We start from the raw sequence: 20,717 nt of genomic DNA on the forward strand, positions 1-20,717 counted from the left end.
TCAAACGAGACTTCTTCACATGGCCTTGTTATCCGGCATGTCATCTGAAATAAACTCAGTGTTGATTCTATGCAGATTTTCTGTCAGTTCTCAATGTAGAAAGTGGGAGCAAACAAGAAATACTAAAGTGAAGATGCCAAGGGGGCACATCGGTGTGTGTAGGCCTACTGTATGTTTACAGCTGTATTGGTGATGGTTTCAAAACGTCTTATCAAAAAGTAATTATCTTTGAAAAGCATGTCAGAAATTCTGAGTTAAACGCCATCAGTTTTGTTCTTTTGCCGTTCCCAAAGGGCTCTTGACACGTCTATGCTACACGCTCTTGTGAATGTTAACCCCAGAATGAGAAATGAAGCTAAAGCCTGGCAGGCTGAAGACTGCTGTTTACATCATAGTGCAGGACGTGCTGCTGGCATAGCCACCGTGTGTCACAGAAACCTTGGGGTCACACCTACTGTACACTTCAGTTAGTAGCGGGTGACAGGAATGGAGATGGCTGCTGGCCAGGATGTGGGACAGTAAAACAGCCCCCCTTACTTTGAGATATTCAGTGTATCTAAAGCCTTGACTAAGGACCCCCAGTGGCCGAGGTGTAGAACTGTGATCTACCCCTGAGCCTGTGGGAGAGCTTTTCTTTGCTTGGCTGGACTTTAACTTTACTTTTCCTTATTTAAGCTAACATCACATGTTTACAGGAAACAGAAAAATTAATATAAAAATGAAACCCACATTTCTCACAATTTAGCAGACATTTAATAGGGGATGTTAGTCACTGCAGCTTCTATTAGAAATACTGGTTATGGTTTGCCGTGAATGCTTCTATGATGGAGCTCTAATGGAGCAAAACCTGTCAACTAAAGGCCACGTCACATTAGTTGTCTTTTCATGTGATTTTTGGCCTTAATCTCCATTTACATAATCTTAGCGAGTCCCATGATGGGCAGTTGCATAATGTGACACACCCAGCGACTCACCCCAACTAACCTGCAACTGGATTTTGTCTCTAGTCGTAGGGACGGGATGAGACCTGACAGCCAATGAGTACTCAGCCAGAAGTACAGTGCATGGAATGAAGCAACGAGGAATTAAGGACGTGTGTGTTTGGGACCTCACAAACAGAAGAGAAGCTCGTCTGTCTGATGTCTCTTGGTTTATGTCATAGCTAAATGGAAATGTTCCAACTACAGAGGGATCACACTCCTCAGCCTCCCTGGAAAAGTCTATTCAGGGGTCCTGGAGAGGAGGGTCCGTCGGATAGTCGAGCCTCGGATTCAGGAGGAACAGTGTGGTTTTCGTCCTGGTCGCGGAACAGTGGACCAGCTCTATACCCTTAGCAGGGTCCTGGAGGGTGCATGGGAGTTTGCCCAACCAGTCTACATGTGTTTTGTGGACTTGGAAAAGGCGTTCAACCGTGTCCCTCGGGGAATCCTGTGGGGGGTGCTCCGAGAGTATGGGGTACCGGACCCCCTGATAAGGGCTGTTCGGTCCCTGTACGATCGGTGCCAGAGCTTGGTCCGCATTGCCGGCAGTAAGTCGAACCCATTTCCAGTGAGAGTTGGACTCCGCCAGGGCTGCCCTTTGTCACCGATTCTGTTCATAACTTTTATGGACAGAATTTCTAGGCGCAGCCAGGGCGTTGAGGGGTCCGGTTTGGTGGGCTCAGGATTGGGTCACTGCTTTTTGCAGATGATGTTGTCCTGTTTGCTTCATCAGGCCGTGATCTCCAGCTCTCTCTGGATCGGTTCGCAGCCAAGTGTGAAGCGGCTGGGATGGGAATCAGCACCTCCAAATCCGAGACCATGGTCCTCAGCCGGAAAAGGGTGGAGTGCCCTCTCAGGGTTGGTAGCGAAATCCTGCCCCAAGTGGAGGAGTTCAAGTATCTCGGGGTCTTGTTCACGAGTGAGGGAAGAATGGAGCGTGAGATCGACAGGCGGATCGGTGCGGCGTCCGCAGTAATGCGGGCTCTGCATCGGTCTGTCGTGGTGAAAAAGGAGCTGAGCCACAAGACGAAGCTCTCAATTTACCAGTCGATCTATGTTCCTACCCTCACCTATGGTCATGAGCTATGGGTAGTGACTGAAAGAACGAGATCGCGAATACAAGCGGCTGAAATGAGTTTCCTCCGCAGGGTGTCTGGGCTTTCCCTTAAAGATAGGGTGAGAAGCTCAGTCATCCGGGAGGGGCTCAGAGTAGAGCCGCTGCTCCTCCGCATTGAGAGGAGTCAGATGAGGTGGCTCGGGCATCTGATCAGGATGCCTCCTGGACGCCTCCCTGGTGAGGTGTTCCGGGCACGTCCAACCGGGAGGAGGCCCCGGGGAAGACCCAGGACACGCTGGAGGGACTATGTCTCTCGACTGGCCTGGGAATGCCTTGGGATTCTCCCGGAAGAGCTAGAAGAAGTGGCCGGGGAGAGGGAAGTCTGGGCATCTCTGCTCAAGCTGCTGCCCACGCGACCCGACCTCGGATAAGCGGGAGACAATGGATGGATGGATGGATAAATGGAAATAAGAAGAGAAAGGGCAGAGATTCTGGGTGAACCTGCCATACTCGTTAACCCTTCACACAGCAGTGGCCCTGTCAGGCTGCATACAGGGGCAAGTAGGACAGTGCCGGAAGGTTGTCACACAATCGTTAAATTTGACGTACCCAGCGATTTTCAGTTGTGTAAATTGACTGAAGCAGCAACGAGATCAGCAGCTACAGTTGGCAAGTCGGACATACCCTGTGACTAGGCGTCATGTAATGTGACATCAGCTTTAGGTAGTAGTTGTGATTTTCCATCAATCCATTTTCCAACCTGCTGAATCCAAACACAGGGTCATGGGGGTCTGCTGGAGCCAATCCCAGCCAACACAGGGCACAAGGCAGGAACCAATCCTGGGCAGGGTGCCAACCCACCGCAGGACACACACAAACACACCCACACACCAAGGGCCAATTTAGAATCACCAATCTACCTAGCCTGCATGTCTTTGGTCCTTCCTGTGGGAGGAAACCGGAGCACCCGGAGGAAACCCACGCAGACACGGGGAGAACATGCAAACTCCACACAGGGAGGACCTGGGAAGCGAACCTGGGTCTCCTAACTGCGAGGCAGCAGCGCTACCACTGCGAGTTGTGATTTTATTTTTGGAAAATAAATAACTATTGAAAAGGGCAAAGGATGTTAATTCCTGTCGATTATCTTTACCTGTAAAAATCTTAGTTATTGTGACTTGATGAAATGAGGCACAAGTTTAAAAAATTCAAAAGGATTGTGACAAAGAGAAGGCTTCAACACAGAAGCAGGCATAAGGATAGTCGATACAGGGGCAGAAGTGTGTTATCTAGAATTAAAGGAGCATCAGAAACGAAAATCGAAACGCAAGACAGAGGGCAAAATTGTATAAACCAGAACTAAGCTTTCTGACTGTGACTTAAATTCCTGTCCCCAAGTAACTGTTAATTTTGCAAGCTCCCTTTTTGTTGAATCCAACACTTGTACATAGAGGACTGTGGACACCTTTTAAACCATCATGATACAACTTACCGAATTTACTCGCGTTTAAGTTCTCCCGCGGATAAGTCGGGGCTTGATTTTACCGTATAATTTCTGGTATTTTATAATGTCGGTTATATAAGTCGAATGCAGAAAACTCACATTTATGATATGCTAACGTCCACCTGAGAGAGTAACCACAGAGTACACTGCCCTTTTTTCTATGTATTGTGCTTACGTGACCACACAGTAACACCTGAACTACTCCAAAGTGACGTTTGCACTGTTTTGTGTTTTTTGTATCTCACACCCTCATACACCTTTATCGTAAGAGTATCCCTTATCTATGATGGAGCGTTCGATCAGAAGAAAATATGAAGCTGGTTTTATATTAAACGTCGTTGAATTAGCAAAAGAAATTGGTAACTGCGCTGCTGCAGCAAAATTCGATGGATCTGAGAAACTGATGTGAGATTGGAGGAGGCAAGAAGATGTAAAAAAAAAAAAAAACATTTAGATGTCGTATTTTTGAACAGGCTTATAAGTCGGGGTCTGATTTTATAATTGATTTTTTGCGTTTCAAGACCCAACTTATACACAACTATATACGGTAAGTGTCGGTCATGTGTCCATGAATGAACAAACCAGCATCGTGTAAGGCATGTCCAGGCCAGCGTGTGACCCTGGTGCCGGATGGTATTCTGATTTGGTTTCATTCCTGATTTTTTGGGCTTTTTATGGTATGGGGTTGGCCTTTTCAAATTTATTTTAGGCTTTGGAACATGTAGATTCTGATTCTGGTAGTGTTCTTCCTAATTTGAATTGAACTAAATTGGCTAAATTATTCTTGCATCTTTTTGCAATGCCATTTTTTTTGTGGAGTGGTCACAGATATGTTGCGTAGTAAATGACCTGGAAGTGAGCGTCTGTGACATTATAGGGTCGTGGTAATAAACGTCACGATGAACACTTCCTATTCATGAATGTTTATGGAATCGTCATATTGTACCATTGATTATGTTTTTGGCAAACAACTTCTTGCAAACAAAATATTCTGAATTCTGATTTCTGTCTTGACATCTGTCTGTTTGAATTACTGGTTACAAATCTTTGTCTGTTATCTTGTCCCCATCTGATCTTATGATCCCATTTTAAATTATTCTCTGCCTTACTGTTTTAGCGGGCGCGGGGATGCTAAGATTCACACTGTCTGAAGACAATGATTTATTTATTTTATAGCCAGGACCCCCTAGGAACACACCCAGCCTTGACTTGGCACACACACTCTTGCAGAAACACTGATATGCAGCATAATAAACCAATAATTAATAATGTATATACAGTGGAACCTCGAGATACGAGCACCTCTGTATACGAGAAATTCAAAATACGAGGAAAGTATGAGCGAAAAATTCAGCTCTAAATACGAGCATTGGTTCGCGTAACGAGCCACGAGCCAGGCTGTGGGTATAGCTCACGGCTTAGCAAGGGGGCGTGGTAGCAGTTGCGAGCCGCGATCTGCGGTGTCTGCGTTTCTCACTTAAGTGCACAGGTGGGAAACTGCCCACATCCATGATTGTTCCTGTGGCTGATGGGCTGCAGCTGCCATGTCCTCCCCGCATATATAGAGAAGCGCGATCCGGTTAAGGGAGAGAAAAAGTAAAAGAAAAGAAAGAAAGAGAGAGAGAGAGAGAGAGAGAGAGAGAGAGAGAGAGAGAGAGAGAGAGAGAGAGAGAGAGAGAGAGAGAGAGAGAGAAGGCAGGCAGGCAGGCAAGTGCAGGCTCGCGCAGGCTCGCGTGTAGCTGAACAGGCGAGCCAAACAGCTGAAGCAGGATGGTGTAGAGAAGGTCAGCTGCATTAAGAGTGTCTCGCCTGTTGCAGAGCCCGCATGGGAGAAGCAGGTGAGATGCTAACAGAGAAGAAGCACCGGGGATTGTCATCTGTTTTTAAAGACTGCTTCTTGTTGACGTTTTAACCTCGTGTTAAAGGATTGTTATTCTTGTGTATTTTAAACCTCCACTTCACAACTGTTTTAAGGATTATTTATTTAAAGATTTATTGAATGCTCTACTGCACTTTGGACACCTGTTTTGATTCTTTTAATAATCAGTTATATTATTTACCAGTGTTATTTATTAAAGGTAGACTACAGTATATATAATTTATCAGTGTTATTTGTTAGGAAAATTGATTTTTATGTTAATATATTTGGGGTGCAGAACGGATTAACTGGATTTCCATTATTTTCAATGGGGAAGTTTGTTCTAGATACGAGAAATTCGCTATACAAGCTCAGTTCTGGAACGAATTAAACTCGTATCTAGAGGTTCCACTGTATTGATATATTAATCAAATAATGAAAAAGAACAAACAATATTACAAAAAAACGCATATACAAAAGCCCTTCCAAGTTTCGATGGCAATAATTATCTACAGTATATACACTACTCATAAACAATAAACGCTAACCACAAAGTCCAGTGTAGTCCAGTATAGCAGGAACAGGTAACAATGAACGTGTGGAATGAAATCCTTGTGAACAGCCCTCTGAGATAAATGTAAAGTTTTGTCCTACCAGGTTTCCGTTGACAGCATGGGGACTGGAGTTGATTGGGAGCACTCCCCAGATGAAGAAGAAGGCACCTGAAACAAATTCACACTGATAAGCAGGCACAGGACAGCACATACATCCAGACAAAACCATAACCCAAGGTAGTGGTAGATTGTAATTCAATAGCGTGTGTGATGAGCAGAAACAAAACTGACAGATGATCGCGATTCTCTCTGTGTCTTTTTGGCTCCTTTCTAAAGAGCCCACCTGATCAATCTCCTTCACAGCAAACCCTTCGCCTTCCAAATCTACCCAATAGCGTTTTGCTGCTTGGGCTGATGGGAGATGTAGTCTATTTCAAGTAGCACTGATATACTATTACTGGCTGAACAGATGGGCTAGAAACGCGTTAGGCCCATGTTACATTTAAAGACTTTTCCAGCGATTTTCAGTCGTAACCTTCATTTATATAATCGTAGCCAGTCAGAGGCAGTCAGCCTCCTGCTCCCATGAAGATTATCACCTAATGTGAGATACGTAACGAGTGAGACAAACCAGTCTGTGATTGGCTACAATAAAATCAAACCTGTTTGATTTTCTCAATAGTTGGAGGGGTGGGGCTGTGTATGCAGGGGAGCTGACAACCAGTGAATGCTCTTCCAAAATTACAATGTACAGAATGTAGTGACAAGGAATAAGGAACACATGTGTTTTGAACCTCACAAATAGGAGAGAAGCTCATGTCTGATCTCTCATTTTTTGTGTACTTAAACAGAATGGAAAAAAAAGAAAAAAGGCAGAGATTGCAGCTGAACTTGCCATATCCGTTAAAATGTAAATCCTTCGTACAGTGCGGCTCCATCAGGCAAACAGAACAGAAGCTTGTCTGTATGATGTCTTGTATTTTACATGCCATAACACAATTGAAAAATAAATAAAGGGCAGGGATTGCTGCTGAACTCACTGCAGCTGGCAATCATTCACACAGTGACAACATCAGGCCACACACTATTGGCTGGTAGAAAAAGGGGCAGGCATGATTGTGCTGGAAAATCAGTGCTCAGTCAGTAAATTAACACTCTCACCGTGTGCCTCATATGCCTTTACTCCACCTTGTGTGTCACATATTCGTACTTCTTCTTTCTATCACGTCACCAAAGCCACATTGACCAATCACACCAAACCAAACTCACCAATCAGATTGCTCTGAGGAACACACACAGATCTTAGAGTTTTATTTTATCGTAGATTTTACAGAAAAGTGTTTGAAATTTGTAGTGAAGTTATATTACATTAAACTAGCAAAACACAAACAATTTAAACTAAAATGAACCTTATGCTTAAACATCCTACAGTTGTTGATAATGACACAGCACCTTATTGAGTTGAAAATGACATAGTGATTTCAGGAAAAGCCTCCGCTAACTGACAAGTGAACCCTCAGCAGAGATGTGCTGTCTTTGCTGAGAAATCGCTAAGAGTGTCACCTCCCCTCCCAGCAGCTGCACTCCCTAAGATGGCATGGCTGAGATGCATCCTGGGGATGCTGGGAATTATAGCCAGCTGCTTACCTGTGACTGAGGTTACTGCGCATTTTGCTGATTCCATGTAAGCACAAAATATTTGAAAATGATGTCAAAGACAATCCTGTATAACATACTAGGCAGGCAGTGTGGTGTAGTGGTTAAGGCTTTGGGTTTCTAGCGCTGAGGTTGTAGGTTCAGATCCCCTACTGACACCTCCGTGCGACCTTCAGCAAATCACTTGACGTGGCTGTGCTCCAACTGGAAAAACAGAAGAACCAATTGTATCTCTCAAATGGTGTAAGTCGCCCTGGATAAAAGCCATCAGTCAAATAATGAAATGGTGTTTTCACTCTTGTCAGGTAGGAGTGGAAAGACAATGTCGTCATCGCATTGTTGATGAATCACAATAAGCAAAGTAAGTGCAGTACTGTCCTCAAAACTAGTTTGCTTCATTTGTAAGTAAAAAAACGGAAGTTGCTAGATGGAAATTAATTGAAATTTAGTTGGAAAGAAAAATTTGAATGTTTAGGTGCTCATTCATATTTGCAAATGTACTGTAACCCGAGACCTGCTTGTAGTACAAAACCACTTAAAGCGACACTACACAGGATCTTAACTGGTATCCTGTGTGACCACCAGTGGCTATCCGGCTTCCCAACACCCAACACAGGCACAAGTGTGGCACAAAATGAGGCTTTCATTTCTTTCAGTGGAAAACTCTTCCCGATTGTTTCCCACTTCCAAGCACAGTATAACGCACCAAACACAAGTACTACAGCACAGGCCAGTTCCATAAAAGGATATTAACTCAAGTCTTCTCTCCCAGACAGTCATATCCTCCTTCTCCACTCCTCCTGGCAAGCTTCGTCCTCTTCCTCCTGTCTCTGGCTCCCTGAATGAAATGCAGCTGTGCCTTAAAGTCAGAATCCTGGGAGTACCTCTGTTGTTATATTATTGTGGCCCGTGAGTACTTCCGGGTAAGGCAGGTTCCCTATATGAAAGGGCTCAGCAATTCCTGCAGCACCCCCTGGCGGCACCCCTGGAACCCAACAGGGCTGAGCAGACAAATAGCAATTCCCATATAACCCTGGGTGCCATTGCAATCCAGGAGGGCTGCCAAATAGCAGCCCCAGGGAGATAGCGCCTTCATAAACCATCTCCCCCTGTCCTTCCATTAAGGAGGCGTCCCGGCCAGGTAATGATCCCAGCCGTCCCTCACACTTGATTCATTTTACTTAATTTATAGATTTATTAGTGTTATTTTATATTGTAATATATTTTTATTTTGTTGTTACTTCCATGATGCCATTCTTTCACATTTTTGCTACAGGTGCTCTCATTTTGTGTAATATTTTCATGAGTGATATTGATAACAGGGGTGGCACGGTGGCGCTGCTGCCTCGCAGTTGGGAGACCTAGGGACCCGGGTTCGCTTCCCAGGTCCTCCCTGCGTGGAGTTTGCATGTTCTCCCCGTGTCTGCGTGGGTTTCCTCCAGGCGCTCTGGTTTCCTCCCACAGTCCAAAGACATGCAGGTTAGGTGGATTGGCGATTCTAAATTGGCCCTAGTGTGTGCTTGGTGTGTGGGTGTGTGTCCTGCGGTGGGTTAGCACCCTGCCCAGGATTGGTTCCTGCCTTGTGCCCTGTGTTGGCTGGGATTGGCTCCAGCAGACCCCCGTGACCCTGTGTTCGGATTCAGCGGGTTGGAAAATGGATGGATGGATGGATGTTAATAACATCAACAATACCATTTACTAACCACAGAACCTGACACAGATATAGGGTTGGACCGGTACTAAAATTTTGACATTGGTATCGATACCAGCTTTCAGACCTCAGTAGCAATGTCAAAATAGTTCTGAAGCAAATAACAAAAAACTCCAAACCTCCCGTCTTACTCTAGCCCCCCTGGTATCGTGAAACTAAGGGAGTCCCAAAAGCACAAGTTCAAAAAAACACTTTCCAAAGTTGCCCACTAGACAGGGTAAACATGGTCAAAAAACCCTGACTAGAAAGCAAAAATGGGCCGATAGATATCTTAATAAAATAAAAGGTTTATTTTTCCAAAGGCTATGCAGGCGGAAGCTCCAAATAGCACAAAAGAATTGCCTGAAAGGGAATACAGCAAAACAAAGTCCCAATAGGGAATCCAAAAACCACAGACTAAATACAGAGCAGAGATTCAAAAATCATAAAACACAGCCACCACGAAATTCAAAAAGCGTTCTTGAAAAACAGAGCACGGGGTCGAAAGTCCTGGAAAAGTGATAAGCAATAGCACAAGGCACAGAAAACAACGTGACTCCCCAATCCCTAGCGTGTACACAATGAACCGCCAGGAACTATGGGAGGGCCGGTCCTGGTGGTGATTGGCAGGTGGCCCCGCCCCTTGAGGAGCCACCCACAAAAGACAAAGGCTTATAACCAAGGCCATGCCCTTTTTCCAACACACACATAGACAAATGTACATCCATCCATCCATTTTCCAACCCGCTGAATCCGAACACAGGGTCATGGGGGTCTGCTGGAGCCAATCCCAGCCAACACAGGGCACAAGGCAGGAACCAATCCCGGGCAGGGTGCCAACCCACCGCAGGACACACACAAACACACCCACACACCATGCATACACTAGGGCCAATTTAGAATCGCCAATCCACCTAACCAGCATGTCTTTGGACTGTGGGAGGAAACCGGAGTGCCCGGAGGAAACCCACGCAGACACGGGGAGAACATGCAAACTCCACGCAGGGAGGACCCGGGAAGCGAACCCGGGTCCCTAGGTCTCCCAACTGCGAGGCAGCAGCGCTACCCACTGCGCCACCGTGCCGCCCCAAATGTACATTATACTGTAAATAAAATAAACCTTAATACAAATACAGTAAATGGCATAAATGTAAACAAACAAGAAGCACAGCATTAGAACACCAACCAGGTGGAAAATGCTGGCTGAAACACGACACCTAGTGCACCACACAACTGCTCTCCTCTCTACTACGCCGTCACGCTGCATTATGCACCACTTCCCTTTTGATAGCCGTGAAGTTCCAGTTGGGTCCAAGCAATAACAACGGGGGTTCCTTGTGAAGTTCCCGTCATGTTGAAACATGTAGTTTCGTTTCATGAAGTCTATGAAAGCAAAGTTTCTTCACAACTGTAATGGTGAGAGTGGAGGGAATGGGAGTGTGGTGGATTGACAGGAGACCGAAAATCATTAAATGCTGGTACAGTGCAGTTTTAAAATTTGGGTTTTCCAGTACTTTTCCAGTACCAGTATCCAGCACAACCCTATGGAGATGTGATATAATGTGTGGCATCATCACACCGCACCTATAAAAGATGTTGACCAAACATAAACTTGTGATCAATACTTAGGATCATCCAAATAAAGACTGGCAATAGTTGAACATTAAGGAAATCAGAGAAGACACAGACTTACGTTTGGTTCTGATTTTGTTTTGACTTGATGAATTTTTAATAATGTTTTTGGTTTTGGTAAAAGATGCTTTAAACTTCCACGACTGTGCTTTCAGCTACTCTAAAGACCAACCATGGAGCTCAGGATAAGAATCAAAGATTGAAGTCGGGATACAGTGTGGGTTTTTGTAGCCGAAAGGGGATATGTAGTCAGTGCCAAATCAAGCAGATGTTTAACAAAGCCAAAGAACAAAGGAGTCTGAAACATCAGACGATCAGGGGAACGCACACACTGACTTTTATACAGTCCCATCAGGGATGTCTCGTGTCGCACACTCCCGATTGTCTTTCCAGGTAACTGCATAGTAACTGTCGACAAAAATGGCTGGCGACACCCATCAGAAAACAATACAGCATCGTGAGAGAATGTAATTCATTTTCAATCACAGTTAATAAAAAATAGATAAAACCAATGGATATGAATCCATGGGAATAATATTCTAATATAATTAAAAAGACCAAGGTACAGTCAGAAAAAAAAATCAGACGTGAGCGTCAGTAAGCTTTGCGACCCAAGGAACCAACATTTCAGTAATTATTTTACCGCTCTGACGCTGATCTTTCTATCATAAAATAGGTCATTACGATAGCAATTGACAAGAAGAATTCGTAATTAATTGCAGAATTACTGTATTTGAGGGCTCCTCTAGAGTGCTGCCTCTTTCTCTTGAACGACTTGGCTCAGAAACTAATCAGCAGTTTGTCATCTCATAACAGGCTTAAGTTTCGAGTTTGGTATTTTTCTGTCCAGCCATTTTAGCTCTGGACTGTCCTCGTGAAGCTGTAACACATAGACAGACACACACCCATCATTGAGATATCGATGTTTTTGGTATCGGGGGACCCTAAAACGTCGCAATCCGTCGAAAACCAGAGATCAAAATTTTTGACGAAAAGCTCCTTCCCCACAGGCGATAGGTTATGGTGAGGGAGGGTGCAAAGCAAAAATTAAAGTTGACCAGTGAATGGCTTCCTATCACAAAGTCAAACATTTGGGGATGCCTTTTATATGGAGTTTTCATGTTTTTTAGTGTTCTGCTTTTAGTTAGATGGCCCACACTGGTGAGGCATCTGCTTGAATTGCCTTGAGTGTATTCCCCCAATCCTTGTACCTGATACTGCCAGGATTGACTGCATCTCCATGGATCCTGAACTGAAATATTTATGTCTGAGAAAGTGGATTAGAGTTGTTTCCTGCCTTGCACCCTACACTGCTGGGATTGGCTCTGGACCCTGACTTGGATCAAGTGGGTTTGAGACTGTATATATTGTGGCCACCAATGGGCACTCCAGCTTCCCAGATACCAAACCCAAGCAGGCCCAGGCACAAGTGTAAAAGCACAAGAGAGTTTTTTGCATTGTGGGAAACTCTTCATTATAAGCATTTCCCACCACCACTAAGACAAGTATAGCAATATAGTACAGTACAGAGCAATACTTTATATTCTCTCTCTCTCTCTCTGTGTTCTTCCATTGGTCACTGCCTCCACTCCTCCTCGCAAGCTTCATCCTCCTTCCTCCCGACTCTGGCTTGTCCATGTGTGGCAGGCAGGTCCTTTCATCCAGTCCCTGGGAGTGCTTCCGGTGATGTGAAGCTGCACCTCCGAAGCACTTCCGGGTGAGGTTGGACTCCCAATTCCCTCAGCCCCCCACAAGACCCAACAGGGCTGTATTCTGGGACTACAATACCCGCTCTCCCCATGCAGGGATCCAAGCCTGGGTTTGCTGCCATCTAGAGTCCTGGGGGAGACAAAACCCTGCATGTAAGCTGTCTCCCCCTGTCCTTCAATTTTGAGGGCATCCCTCATAGTATATTAGAATGATGCAATGTACCATCATGCCTAGGCAGAGTGGCTCACTAATGGCTTGTAAAGATCAAGATCAATTGCCAAGCTGAATCGTTTAAGAAGTGATTGAGTCATGTGATCTTCCAATGCCCGTAAAACAAAATTCAGATTATACTGGGTAAGAGTCCATCCATCCATCCATCCATCCTCTTCCGCTTATCCGAGGTCGGGTCGCGGGGGCAGCAGCTTGAGCAGAGATGCCCAGACTTCCCTCTCCCCGGCCACTTCTTCTAGCTCTTCCGGGAAAATCCCAAGGCGTTCCCAGGCCAGCTGGGAGACATAGTCCCACCAGCGTGTCCTGGGTCTTCCCCGGGGCCTCCTCTCAGTTGGACGTGCCTGGAACACCTTACCAGGGAGGCGTCCAGGAGGCATCCTGATCAGATGCCTGAGCCACCTCATCTGACTCCTCTCGATGCGGAGGAGCAGCGGCTCTACTCTGAGCCCCTCCCAGATGACTGAGCTTCTCACCCTATCTTTAAGGGAGAGCCCAGACACCCTGCGGAGGAAACTCATTTCAGCCGCTTGTATTCGCGATCTCGTTCTTTCAGTCACTACCCACAGCACATGACCATAGGTGAGGGTAGGAACATAGATCGACTGGTAAATTGAGAGCTTTGCCTTACGGCTCAGCTCCTTTTTCACCACGACAGACCGATGCAGAGCCCGCATTACTGCGGATGCCGCACCGATCCGCCCATCGATCTCCCGCTCCATTCTTCCCTCACTCGTGAACAAGACCCCGAGATACTTGAACTCCTCCACTTGAGGCAGGATCTCGCTACCAACCCTGAGAGAGCACCCCACCCTTTTCTGGCTGAGGACCATGGTCTCGGATTTGGAGGTGCCGATTCCCATCCCAGCCACTTCACACTCAGCTGTGAACCGATCCAGAGGGGTAGGAGTCCCACAATGGAATCTCCCCGTTTATTGTTAGGGTGAGTTTCTATGGTTGGCAAACACTGTTGCTCCCATTTGGTCACTGAAAGGCAACATGATGGAGGAGGAATTCTTTTATCCCGAGAAGTGGTGGGCATGACAAAAGATGAGTGTTGGGCAAGTCAAAAAGTGGTTGCTGTTCTTCCTCCAGGTCAGTGGGACTTCATGAAACTGATATATGTGTGTTTTCCGTATTGTCCACATTTTGGTCCCCACAGACCTAGCCAAGTGAACACACTGATCTGACAACTGCCTGTATCGGTTATTGTATTAAACTTATTGAACTGAAAGTGACTTGAGATGGACACTACATAAAACGAGCCACTCATGTCTAATCAGTGAATTAACTTTGGGACCCCTGATTCATCTGCCAGGGCTCATACTGAATAGTGGAAATGTGGGGAGAGCTGTACTGAACTAGCAGTTTGTGCTGTAAGTCACTTTTAGTAAAAGCGTCAGCTGAACAAATAAAGTTAGTAACGTCAAATCGGTGAATTGAAGTGACGCACAACGTGAGTGACAATAAGGGCCACTAGACAGAGTACATTCACAGGGGGCTGTGCATTCTGTGCCTTTTCCCGACTGCCTAATTATCACCCAAGCGGCACGACTCGCTAAGCCGTCGCTGCACCTGTAACAACGCGGCCAGTGGGAAGAAAGGGAACAAGAGGAGGAGGACGAGGAGGAGGAGGAGGAGGCAGTGGCGGCGGCGGCGCACACGTGTGTGTCTGCGTGGAGAGAGGTTGTGATTTGTGTGCCACGTCTGGCAGACGCTGACGGCATCTGAAGGTGGTTGCACATCACGCCGATTGAGGGGGGTGGGGGGGGGGGGGGGGGGGGGATGACAAGTCGAGAGTGAGGGGGTCCTCACGCCTTAACCCTTGAGTTGCTGTTGTCAAGCAGATATTGCGGTGGCTTTGTTGCTCTTATCCAACTGGCTACCTTTCTTGTACAGTCCGATTATGGCACTTCTGTGATTTGCTGGCATCTTTAAAATGAAGCCCAGGCAAGATGTGCACGGAGAGGTCGGACAAGCCGACAGCTGGGGGGGGGGGGGGCAGCTAAAGCGTGTCCTCGCGTGAACTTTGGCAGCAGATGTTTCAGTTTCAAAATGAGATGCTAGTGTGTGGATTTGAAAAATCAAAAACTACGCCGACTTGAAGCGTGAGGAGTAAAACTCAGCGGTTTGTTGTGTCCAGCTCCGGGTGGGCGTCAGGGGCCGTGCTTTGCTCTCTGGTGTCAGAGAGCAGTCCAGGTCCAGGCAGGGGAGGAAGTCCATGACACAGATTAAGTGTGCACCCTCCATGCAGCCTTCTGTTGTGGAGTAAAACCCACATAGGGGATCCTTTGTTTAGGAGGGTCTAGGCATGGAAGATAATTTACAAGCGAGCGAAGTCCTCTTGCGATTGGCTGTCTTGGCCGTGGCTGCTTTAGCAAAGAGGCATGCCCAGCACGTCTACGGGAGCAGAGCAGCAGCGTCTTTTGAGCGTTATGATAATGACACCAAAAGCTGTCTCGAGACTGAACTACTGTAGCCACTTATTCTTTTGAAGCGGAACAAGGCAAGATGGCCACCTTATAGGTTAGGCTGCACAAAGCGGACCCTGTGCTTCTGTCAAAGTGGACCCAAAGGTAACCTGGCATAGCTGCTGTTTGGGTGCTGGAGGAACAACTTTCATTTTTGAAATATTCTTTAGCTGTGATTTGTAAGTGTGTGTGTGTATCTGTGTGTAACACATGGAGGACTACACTAATGTATCTCAACATCTTCTTGCAGGTGGGATGCAAGGATGCAGCCAAGACGCCGAAAAGAAAGCGACCTGCCCAGGTAGGGTAGCCGTTGCCTGATCGTTGCTGTGACTGTTGTGTCTCGTGCTGCTTGTCCGACCGCGTGTTGACGACTTACAAACCGACAGCTGGTCCGTAGCAGAGGGGGGGCACTTGGGGAACTTCAAAGGGGGGTCCCGTACCACCAACCCCCACCCCCCCATCTGCACTCTCGTTAAGCCTTTGCATTTGAGCAGATGTGGCACAGCATTCGAAAACAGAAACAGGAAATTCCCCCTGAAAGATAACTGAAGCCTCAGGAAGGAAGTTCTTTTCAGGTTTTTTTAGAGTTACCGGCAGCACTACATCGGCTGGTGAGAACTTCTGTTTTCACTTGTGAGGCTAATCTCGTGGTGCTGGGTCCCCTTTCTAAGTTCCTCAGGGGTGCCTTCTGCATGTAGTCTTTGTGGTCAGTTGTATTTCTTCTCTGCACAGCTCGTGTAAGCCTGGTGAGGAGAAAGTGCATATTGAAAATGGATGGATGGATGGAGTGTTTATTTTGACACACGCATGGTGACTCTAAATGAGCCCAGTGCTTGGGCTGTAACCCATAAAGAGCCCATTGCTGCCTTGCACCTAACTTCCTAAAGACGTGCCATTAGGTTGTGTGGCATGGTGAGTGTTTGAAGTGGGCATCGCCTTAACATTACATTTACTTATTTGGCTGACGTCTTTATCCAAGGCGACTTACAGCTGCAACAACAATAGTCGAGTCAAGTCAAGTTGGGGAGCATGCACTGGTACATACAACGAAACAACTCGGGATCCCGGTTGGCAACCCCCCCCCCCCCCAGGCAGACACACGGTCCAGTGATCCTCTGTCAGCCGCAGCCAGGTGTTACGTGGGCGACCCCTTGGCTTGGTCCAGCCACTCGGGTCCCCAACAATGCTGGATCACCCTCGAGGAAACGCGCCACATGGCCATAGTGCCGTAACTGACGCTCCCTCACGATTCAGGTAATGTGTCTCATTCAGGACTCCATGAAGAACCGCTCATTTGACACAAAGTCAAACCAGTGGTACCCAAGGATAGCATCCATGTCTCGCAACCATATAGCAGACAGACACACTGCTGATGGCCGTGCCCAAGAGGTCATTAAAGGCCTGGATCTTGGTTTTTATCAGGACACTCAGACTCCTCACTCAGTGTCTAGAGTGCCCCGATCAGAGCCTCCATTGACTCCGCGAAGATCACAGCATCGTCAGCAAAGTCAAGATCTGTGAATCTTTCTTCACCAACAGATACCCCACAGCCGCTGGACCCCTCGACCTTACCCAACACCCATTCCATACAAGCACTGAACAGAGTAGGAGCAGAGCAGACCTCTGATGAACCCCTGAATCAACTGGGAAAAACGCAGAGGTCCTGCCTGCACTCTGCACAGCACCCACAGTACCAGTGTACTGGCCGGCCATGATATCCAGCAACAGCATTTATCCCAAAATGGTGTAGCTCAAAGTGCTTTACAAGATGAAGAAAGATAAGTTTATAAAAAAAAATAGAAATATAAAAATAAGGTTAGGCAATAAAATTAATAAATTCTCAAACCCGCATAGGGTAACCAGTATTATAGCCGAGCGTTTAACACTGACGTACCCTCAAAGCGGAACACCGGACTCCTTAGTTTAGGACTCAGTGCCACCATCTGCCACTAGATTTTGGATTTCCTAACCAGCACACCTGAGCATGTGCAGATCCTCCATGATGATCCTCAGTACAGGAACACCACCAGCTAGTGTGCTGAGCCCCCTTCTATAAACCCATCAATACATTTACGGAGGACACGGCCTGATTATCACCAACGATGAGACGGCACACAGAGAAGAGGTCTACCTGCTGAATCGGTGGTGACAATGATTTCGCACTTAATATCAGCAAAGCCAAGAAGTTGGTCATTGCCTTCAGGCTGAAGACATCTGACCACCCTGCCATCTGCATCAGAGGGGATTCTGTTGAGGGTGAGCAGCTTTAAATTTCTTGGTGTGACAATCACAGATGAGCTGAAGTTGGCACGACACATTCCGGCTCATCAGCACCTCAGCTTCTTCTTCAACAACAACATCTTTTATTTCTATAGCTCATTTTCATACAAATGATGTAGCTCAAAGTGCTTTACAGAACGAAGAAAGAGAAAAAAGAGAAAATAAATAATTAAAATTAGGCAATACTAAATAAAAAAGAATAAAAGTAAGGTCTGATGGCTGGGAGGACAGAAAAAAACAAAAAAAAAACAAACAAAATCTGCAGGGGTTCCGAGGCCATGAGACCACCCAGCCCTCCCTGTGCATTCTACCTAACATCAGTGATCTAAGTCAGTACCATTTCTTTTTGATTCTCCAATTGGAGTACAGGCAGGTTAAGTGACTTGTTCACGGGCACACAGTGTCAGTAGTGGGATTTGAACCTACAACCTCAGGGTTTGAAGTCCAAAGCCTTAACCACTGCGGCACACTGCCCGAGTGAGTGAGTGCGTGTGCCCTCTGATGGGCTGGCATGCCATACAGGCCTTGCACCCACCTTCCTTTGACAATAAGACATGCAGTTAGCTTGGCTCAGAGTAAATGAGGATGTGTACTACATGACGGGCCCAAGCCCCTCACAAGAATGGTTCACGTTTGGCATCTAACTTCCACTGGCCTTGACCAGAAAAGGCAGGTATTTAAACTGGAAGTATCTATTGAAGGCACGCTGTTGGGTTAATTGGTGGCACTAAATGGGCACTGTGCAAGGGAGTGCCACATGTACCCATTATTGCTTTATTAATGATCCAAAGACCTGACATCTCTAAACCAGCCCCTTACAGGACTTGTTCCTTGCCTTATACTTATTTCCCTGAGACCCCCACTAAAAATGCAGACACTAAAAATGCAAAGATGAATGTTTTATCCCAAAGGTGCTGGTTTCTGTCTCATCTCTCATTGGTACCATCTAGAAAGAAGCAGAGGCGTTCTACAGATAATCCAAAACTACGAGGGACGTTCAAAAAGTTTGCACACTTTTTTTAACACTACTTGTTAAGAATTTCAAAAACAAGTCACATCACTTATATATATATATATATATATAAGATATAAAAGTGCGGAAACGTTTTGAACTGCCCCCATACAACATAATGTTCTCCAACTCACATAATCCATTTCAGGGTTACAGCGTAAGGCACAAGGGCAGAACCAACTCTGGACAGAGGACCAGTTCATCACAGGCGGGACACTCGTGTTGGCATGATTTGGATTCACCAGTTAACCTCGTCTCACATAGTGTAGGTCTTTGGGTATGTGGAAGGAAAACCAGAGACACAAGCACAAGGAGAACTTGTTAACTCCATACAGGTGACTGGACACGGGACTCCCATCCAGGTCACTGCACCCACTCTACTGCCCAGTAAATGATAAGAAGTCTCTAAATTATCCTGGAGTGAAGCCATTACAGGGATACATCCTGGTGCTTGACCCCCCCAAAGAGAATGCAGGAGCTGGAAATGGAATGACAGATGGTTTGTATTTACTGACTAAACTGATTAAATTGTGAAAAGGTCCAGTGTGAGTGAGTGTGCCCTGTGACAGGCTGGCATTCTGTCCTGTGTTGGCTCCGGCTTTATGCCATCTATATCAGCAAACAGGGTGCCAGAGTAGACACACACTTCTTAGGAATGTGAGACAACTGCTGGAAATGAAGAGAACGTTCAGTCTCCGCCTGAGCAGTGATCTGGCCAGGGAGCTAAGCCAATGGCAGTGGTGTTCATGACGAAAAGTGCTGCACTTACTCATTTACTGTGTATGAGGCACCACCATGTGTCCTCTGATTAGGTAAATTGGCGCACTTCACAAAGTACAAAAAGTGGGACATCAGACCAGGGTGGCATTCCATACATGTGTGACTTTCAGTTTCTTTGCTTTGAAAAGTGGTACATGAAAATAATACTGTGCTGAGGTTAGGGCTGCTTGTTATAAATCCAGCATACTGGGTCTCCAACCCTAAAACTGACTGCACTTTCTTCCTGTGTGTGTGTTTGCGCTTTTCACTACATGTTCTATAATTTTCCTCAAACATTCTCAAGGATGTGCATTTCAGGTTGATTAGCCATTTCAAAGTGGCCTTTTGTGTGAGTGTGTGCGTGAAATGTATTCTGAGGTCGACTGGTACCCTCTACAGTGCTGGCACCTGCCAGGTGTCTGATACTGCTGGAATAGGCTCCGGCCTGCCAAGGCCCTGCATTTAAATATGCAGATTTGGCCATAACATGTCTTTTGGTATTGCATCGTTGGCACTCTGGCAGATGGTGGGAGATGTAAAGTGTTGCAGAGAATGTAGGGTCTTGGACATTCCATACTTACTCATAGTCCAGAGTATAATCTTAAAACGGTAACTTAACTGTTCTGCAACTGTAAAAATATATACTGCATGGAAACAGTTGTACTGCCACCTGTTTTTGTGTCAATTGCCTTGGGTAACAATGTTTGCCATATAAACAATATTGATAACATTTTATTAACAACAATATTAGAAGCTTGTATTCTCAGATTTATTCTACCCAGGGTGGTTCTGCTTCCTCTGTCATTAGAGTAGCTTTGCTGAAAAACTCTACACACACACACACACTGTGATATAATTCAGGGGCGTCAGTGAACCCCAAACTCCCAAACACGAACACACAAAGAGTCCCGGGTTCAAACAATGGAAGGTTTATTCAAATCTCTTCCACAAAATATCACAAGCACAAGTAATCTCTTCCTCCACAATCCACAATTCCTCTCTCCACCGCACTGCCCTCCTCCAGTTGAGTGTTGCTTTCCTTTCTCCCACCTCCGACTCACCTGGACAAGGGAGTGCGGTCCCTTTTATTGAGGACCTGGGAGTACTTCTGGTGCCAGGGTGACTACCAGATGGGAGCAATTCCGGGTCATACAGAAGTCCTACTGTAGGGAGCGCATCACCCTACAGCACCCTGGGACCCCAGCAGGGCTACACTTCCCAGCATGCCCTATTGATTTCATACTGGGCAACAATATTGAGGGCCACTGCCCTCTAGCATCCTGGGGGAATAAAGAGTTCCCAACGATGTCTTCTTCTGGTAGT

At 46.2% G+C, this 20,717-nt stretch overlaps 1 protein-coding gene across 1 annotated transcript in view; it reads left to right on the forward strand.

Annotated features, from left to right (window-relative positions):
- Nucleotides 1–20,717, forward strand: part of tet1 (tet methylcytosine dioxygenase 1) — a 226,208-nt gene that overhangs the window by 102,888 nt on the left and 102,603 nt on the right. The window contains exon 3 of the mRNA XM_051923345.1: nucleotides 15,591–15,641. Within this exon, the coding sequence (XP_051779305.1) occupies nucleotides 15,591–15,641 (51 nt within the window). The remainder of the gene's footprint in view (nucleotides 1–15,590; nucleotides 15,642–20,717) is intronic.

The sequence above is a fragment of the Erpetoichthys calabaricus genome, chromosome 2 (assembly GCF_900747795.2).
Source record: "Erpetoichthys calabaricus chromosome 2, fErpCal1.3, whole genome shotgun sequence".
Taxonomy (NCBI): domain Eukaryota; kingdom Metazoa; phylum Chordata; class Cladistia; order Polypteriformes; family Polypteridae; genus Erpetoichthys; species Erpetoichthys calabaricus.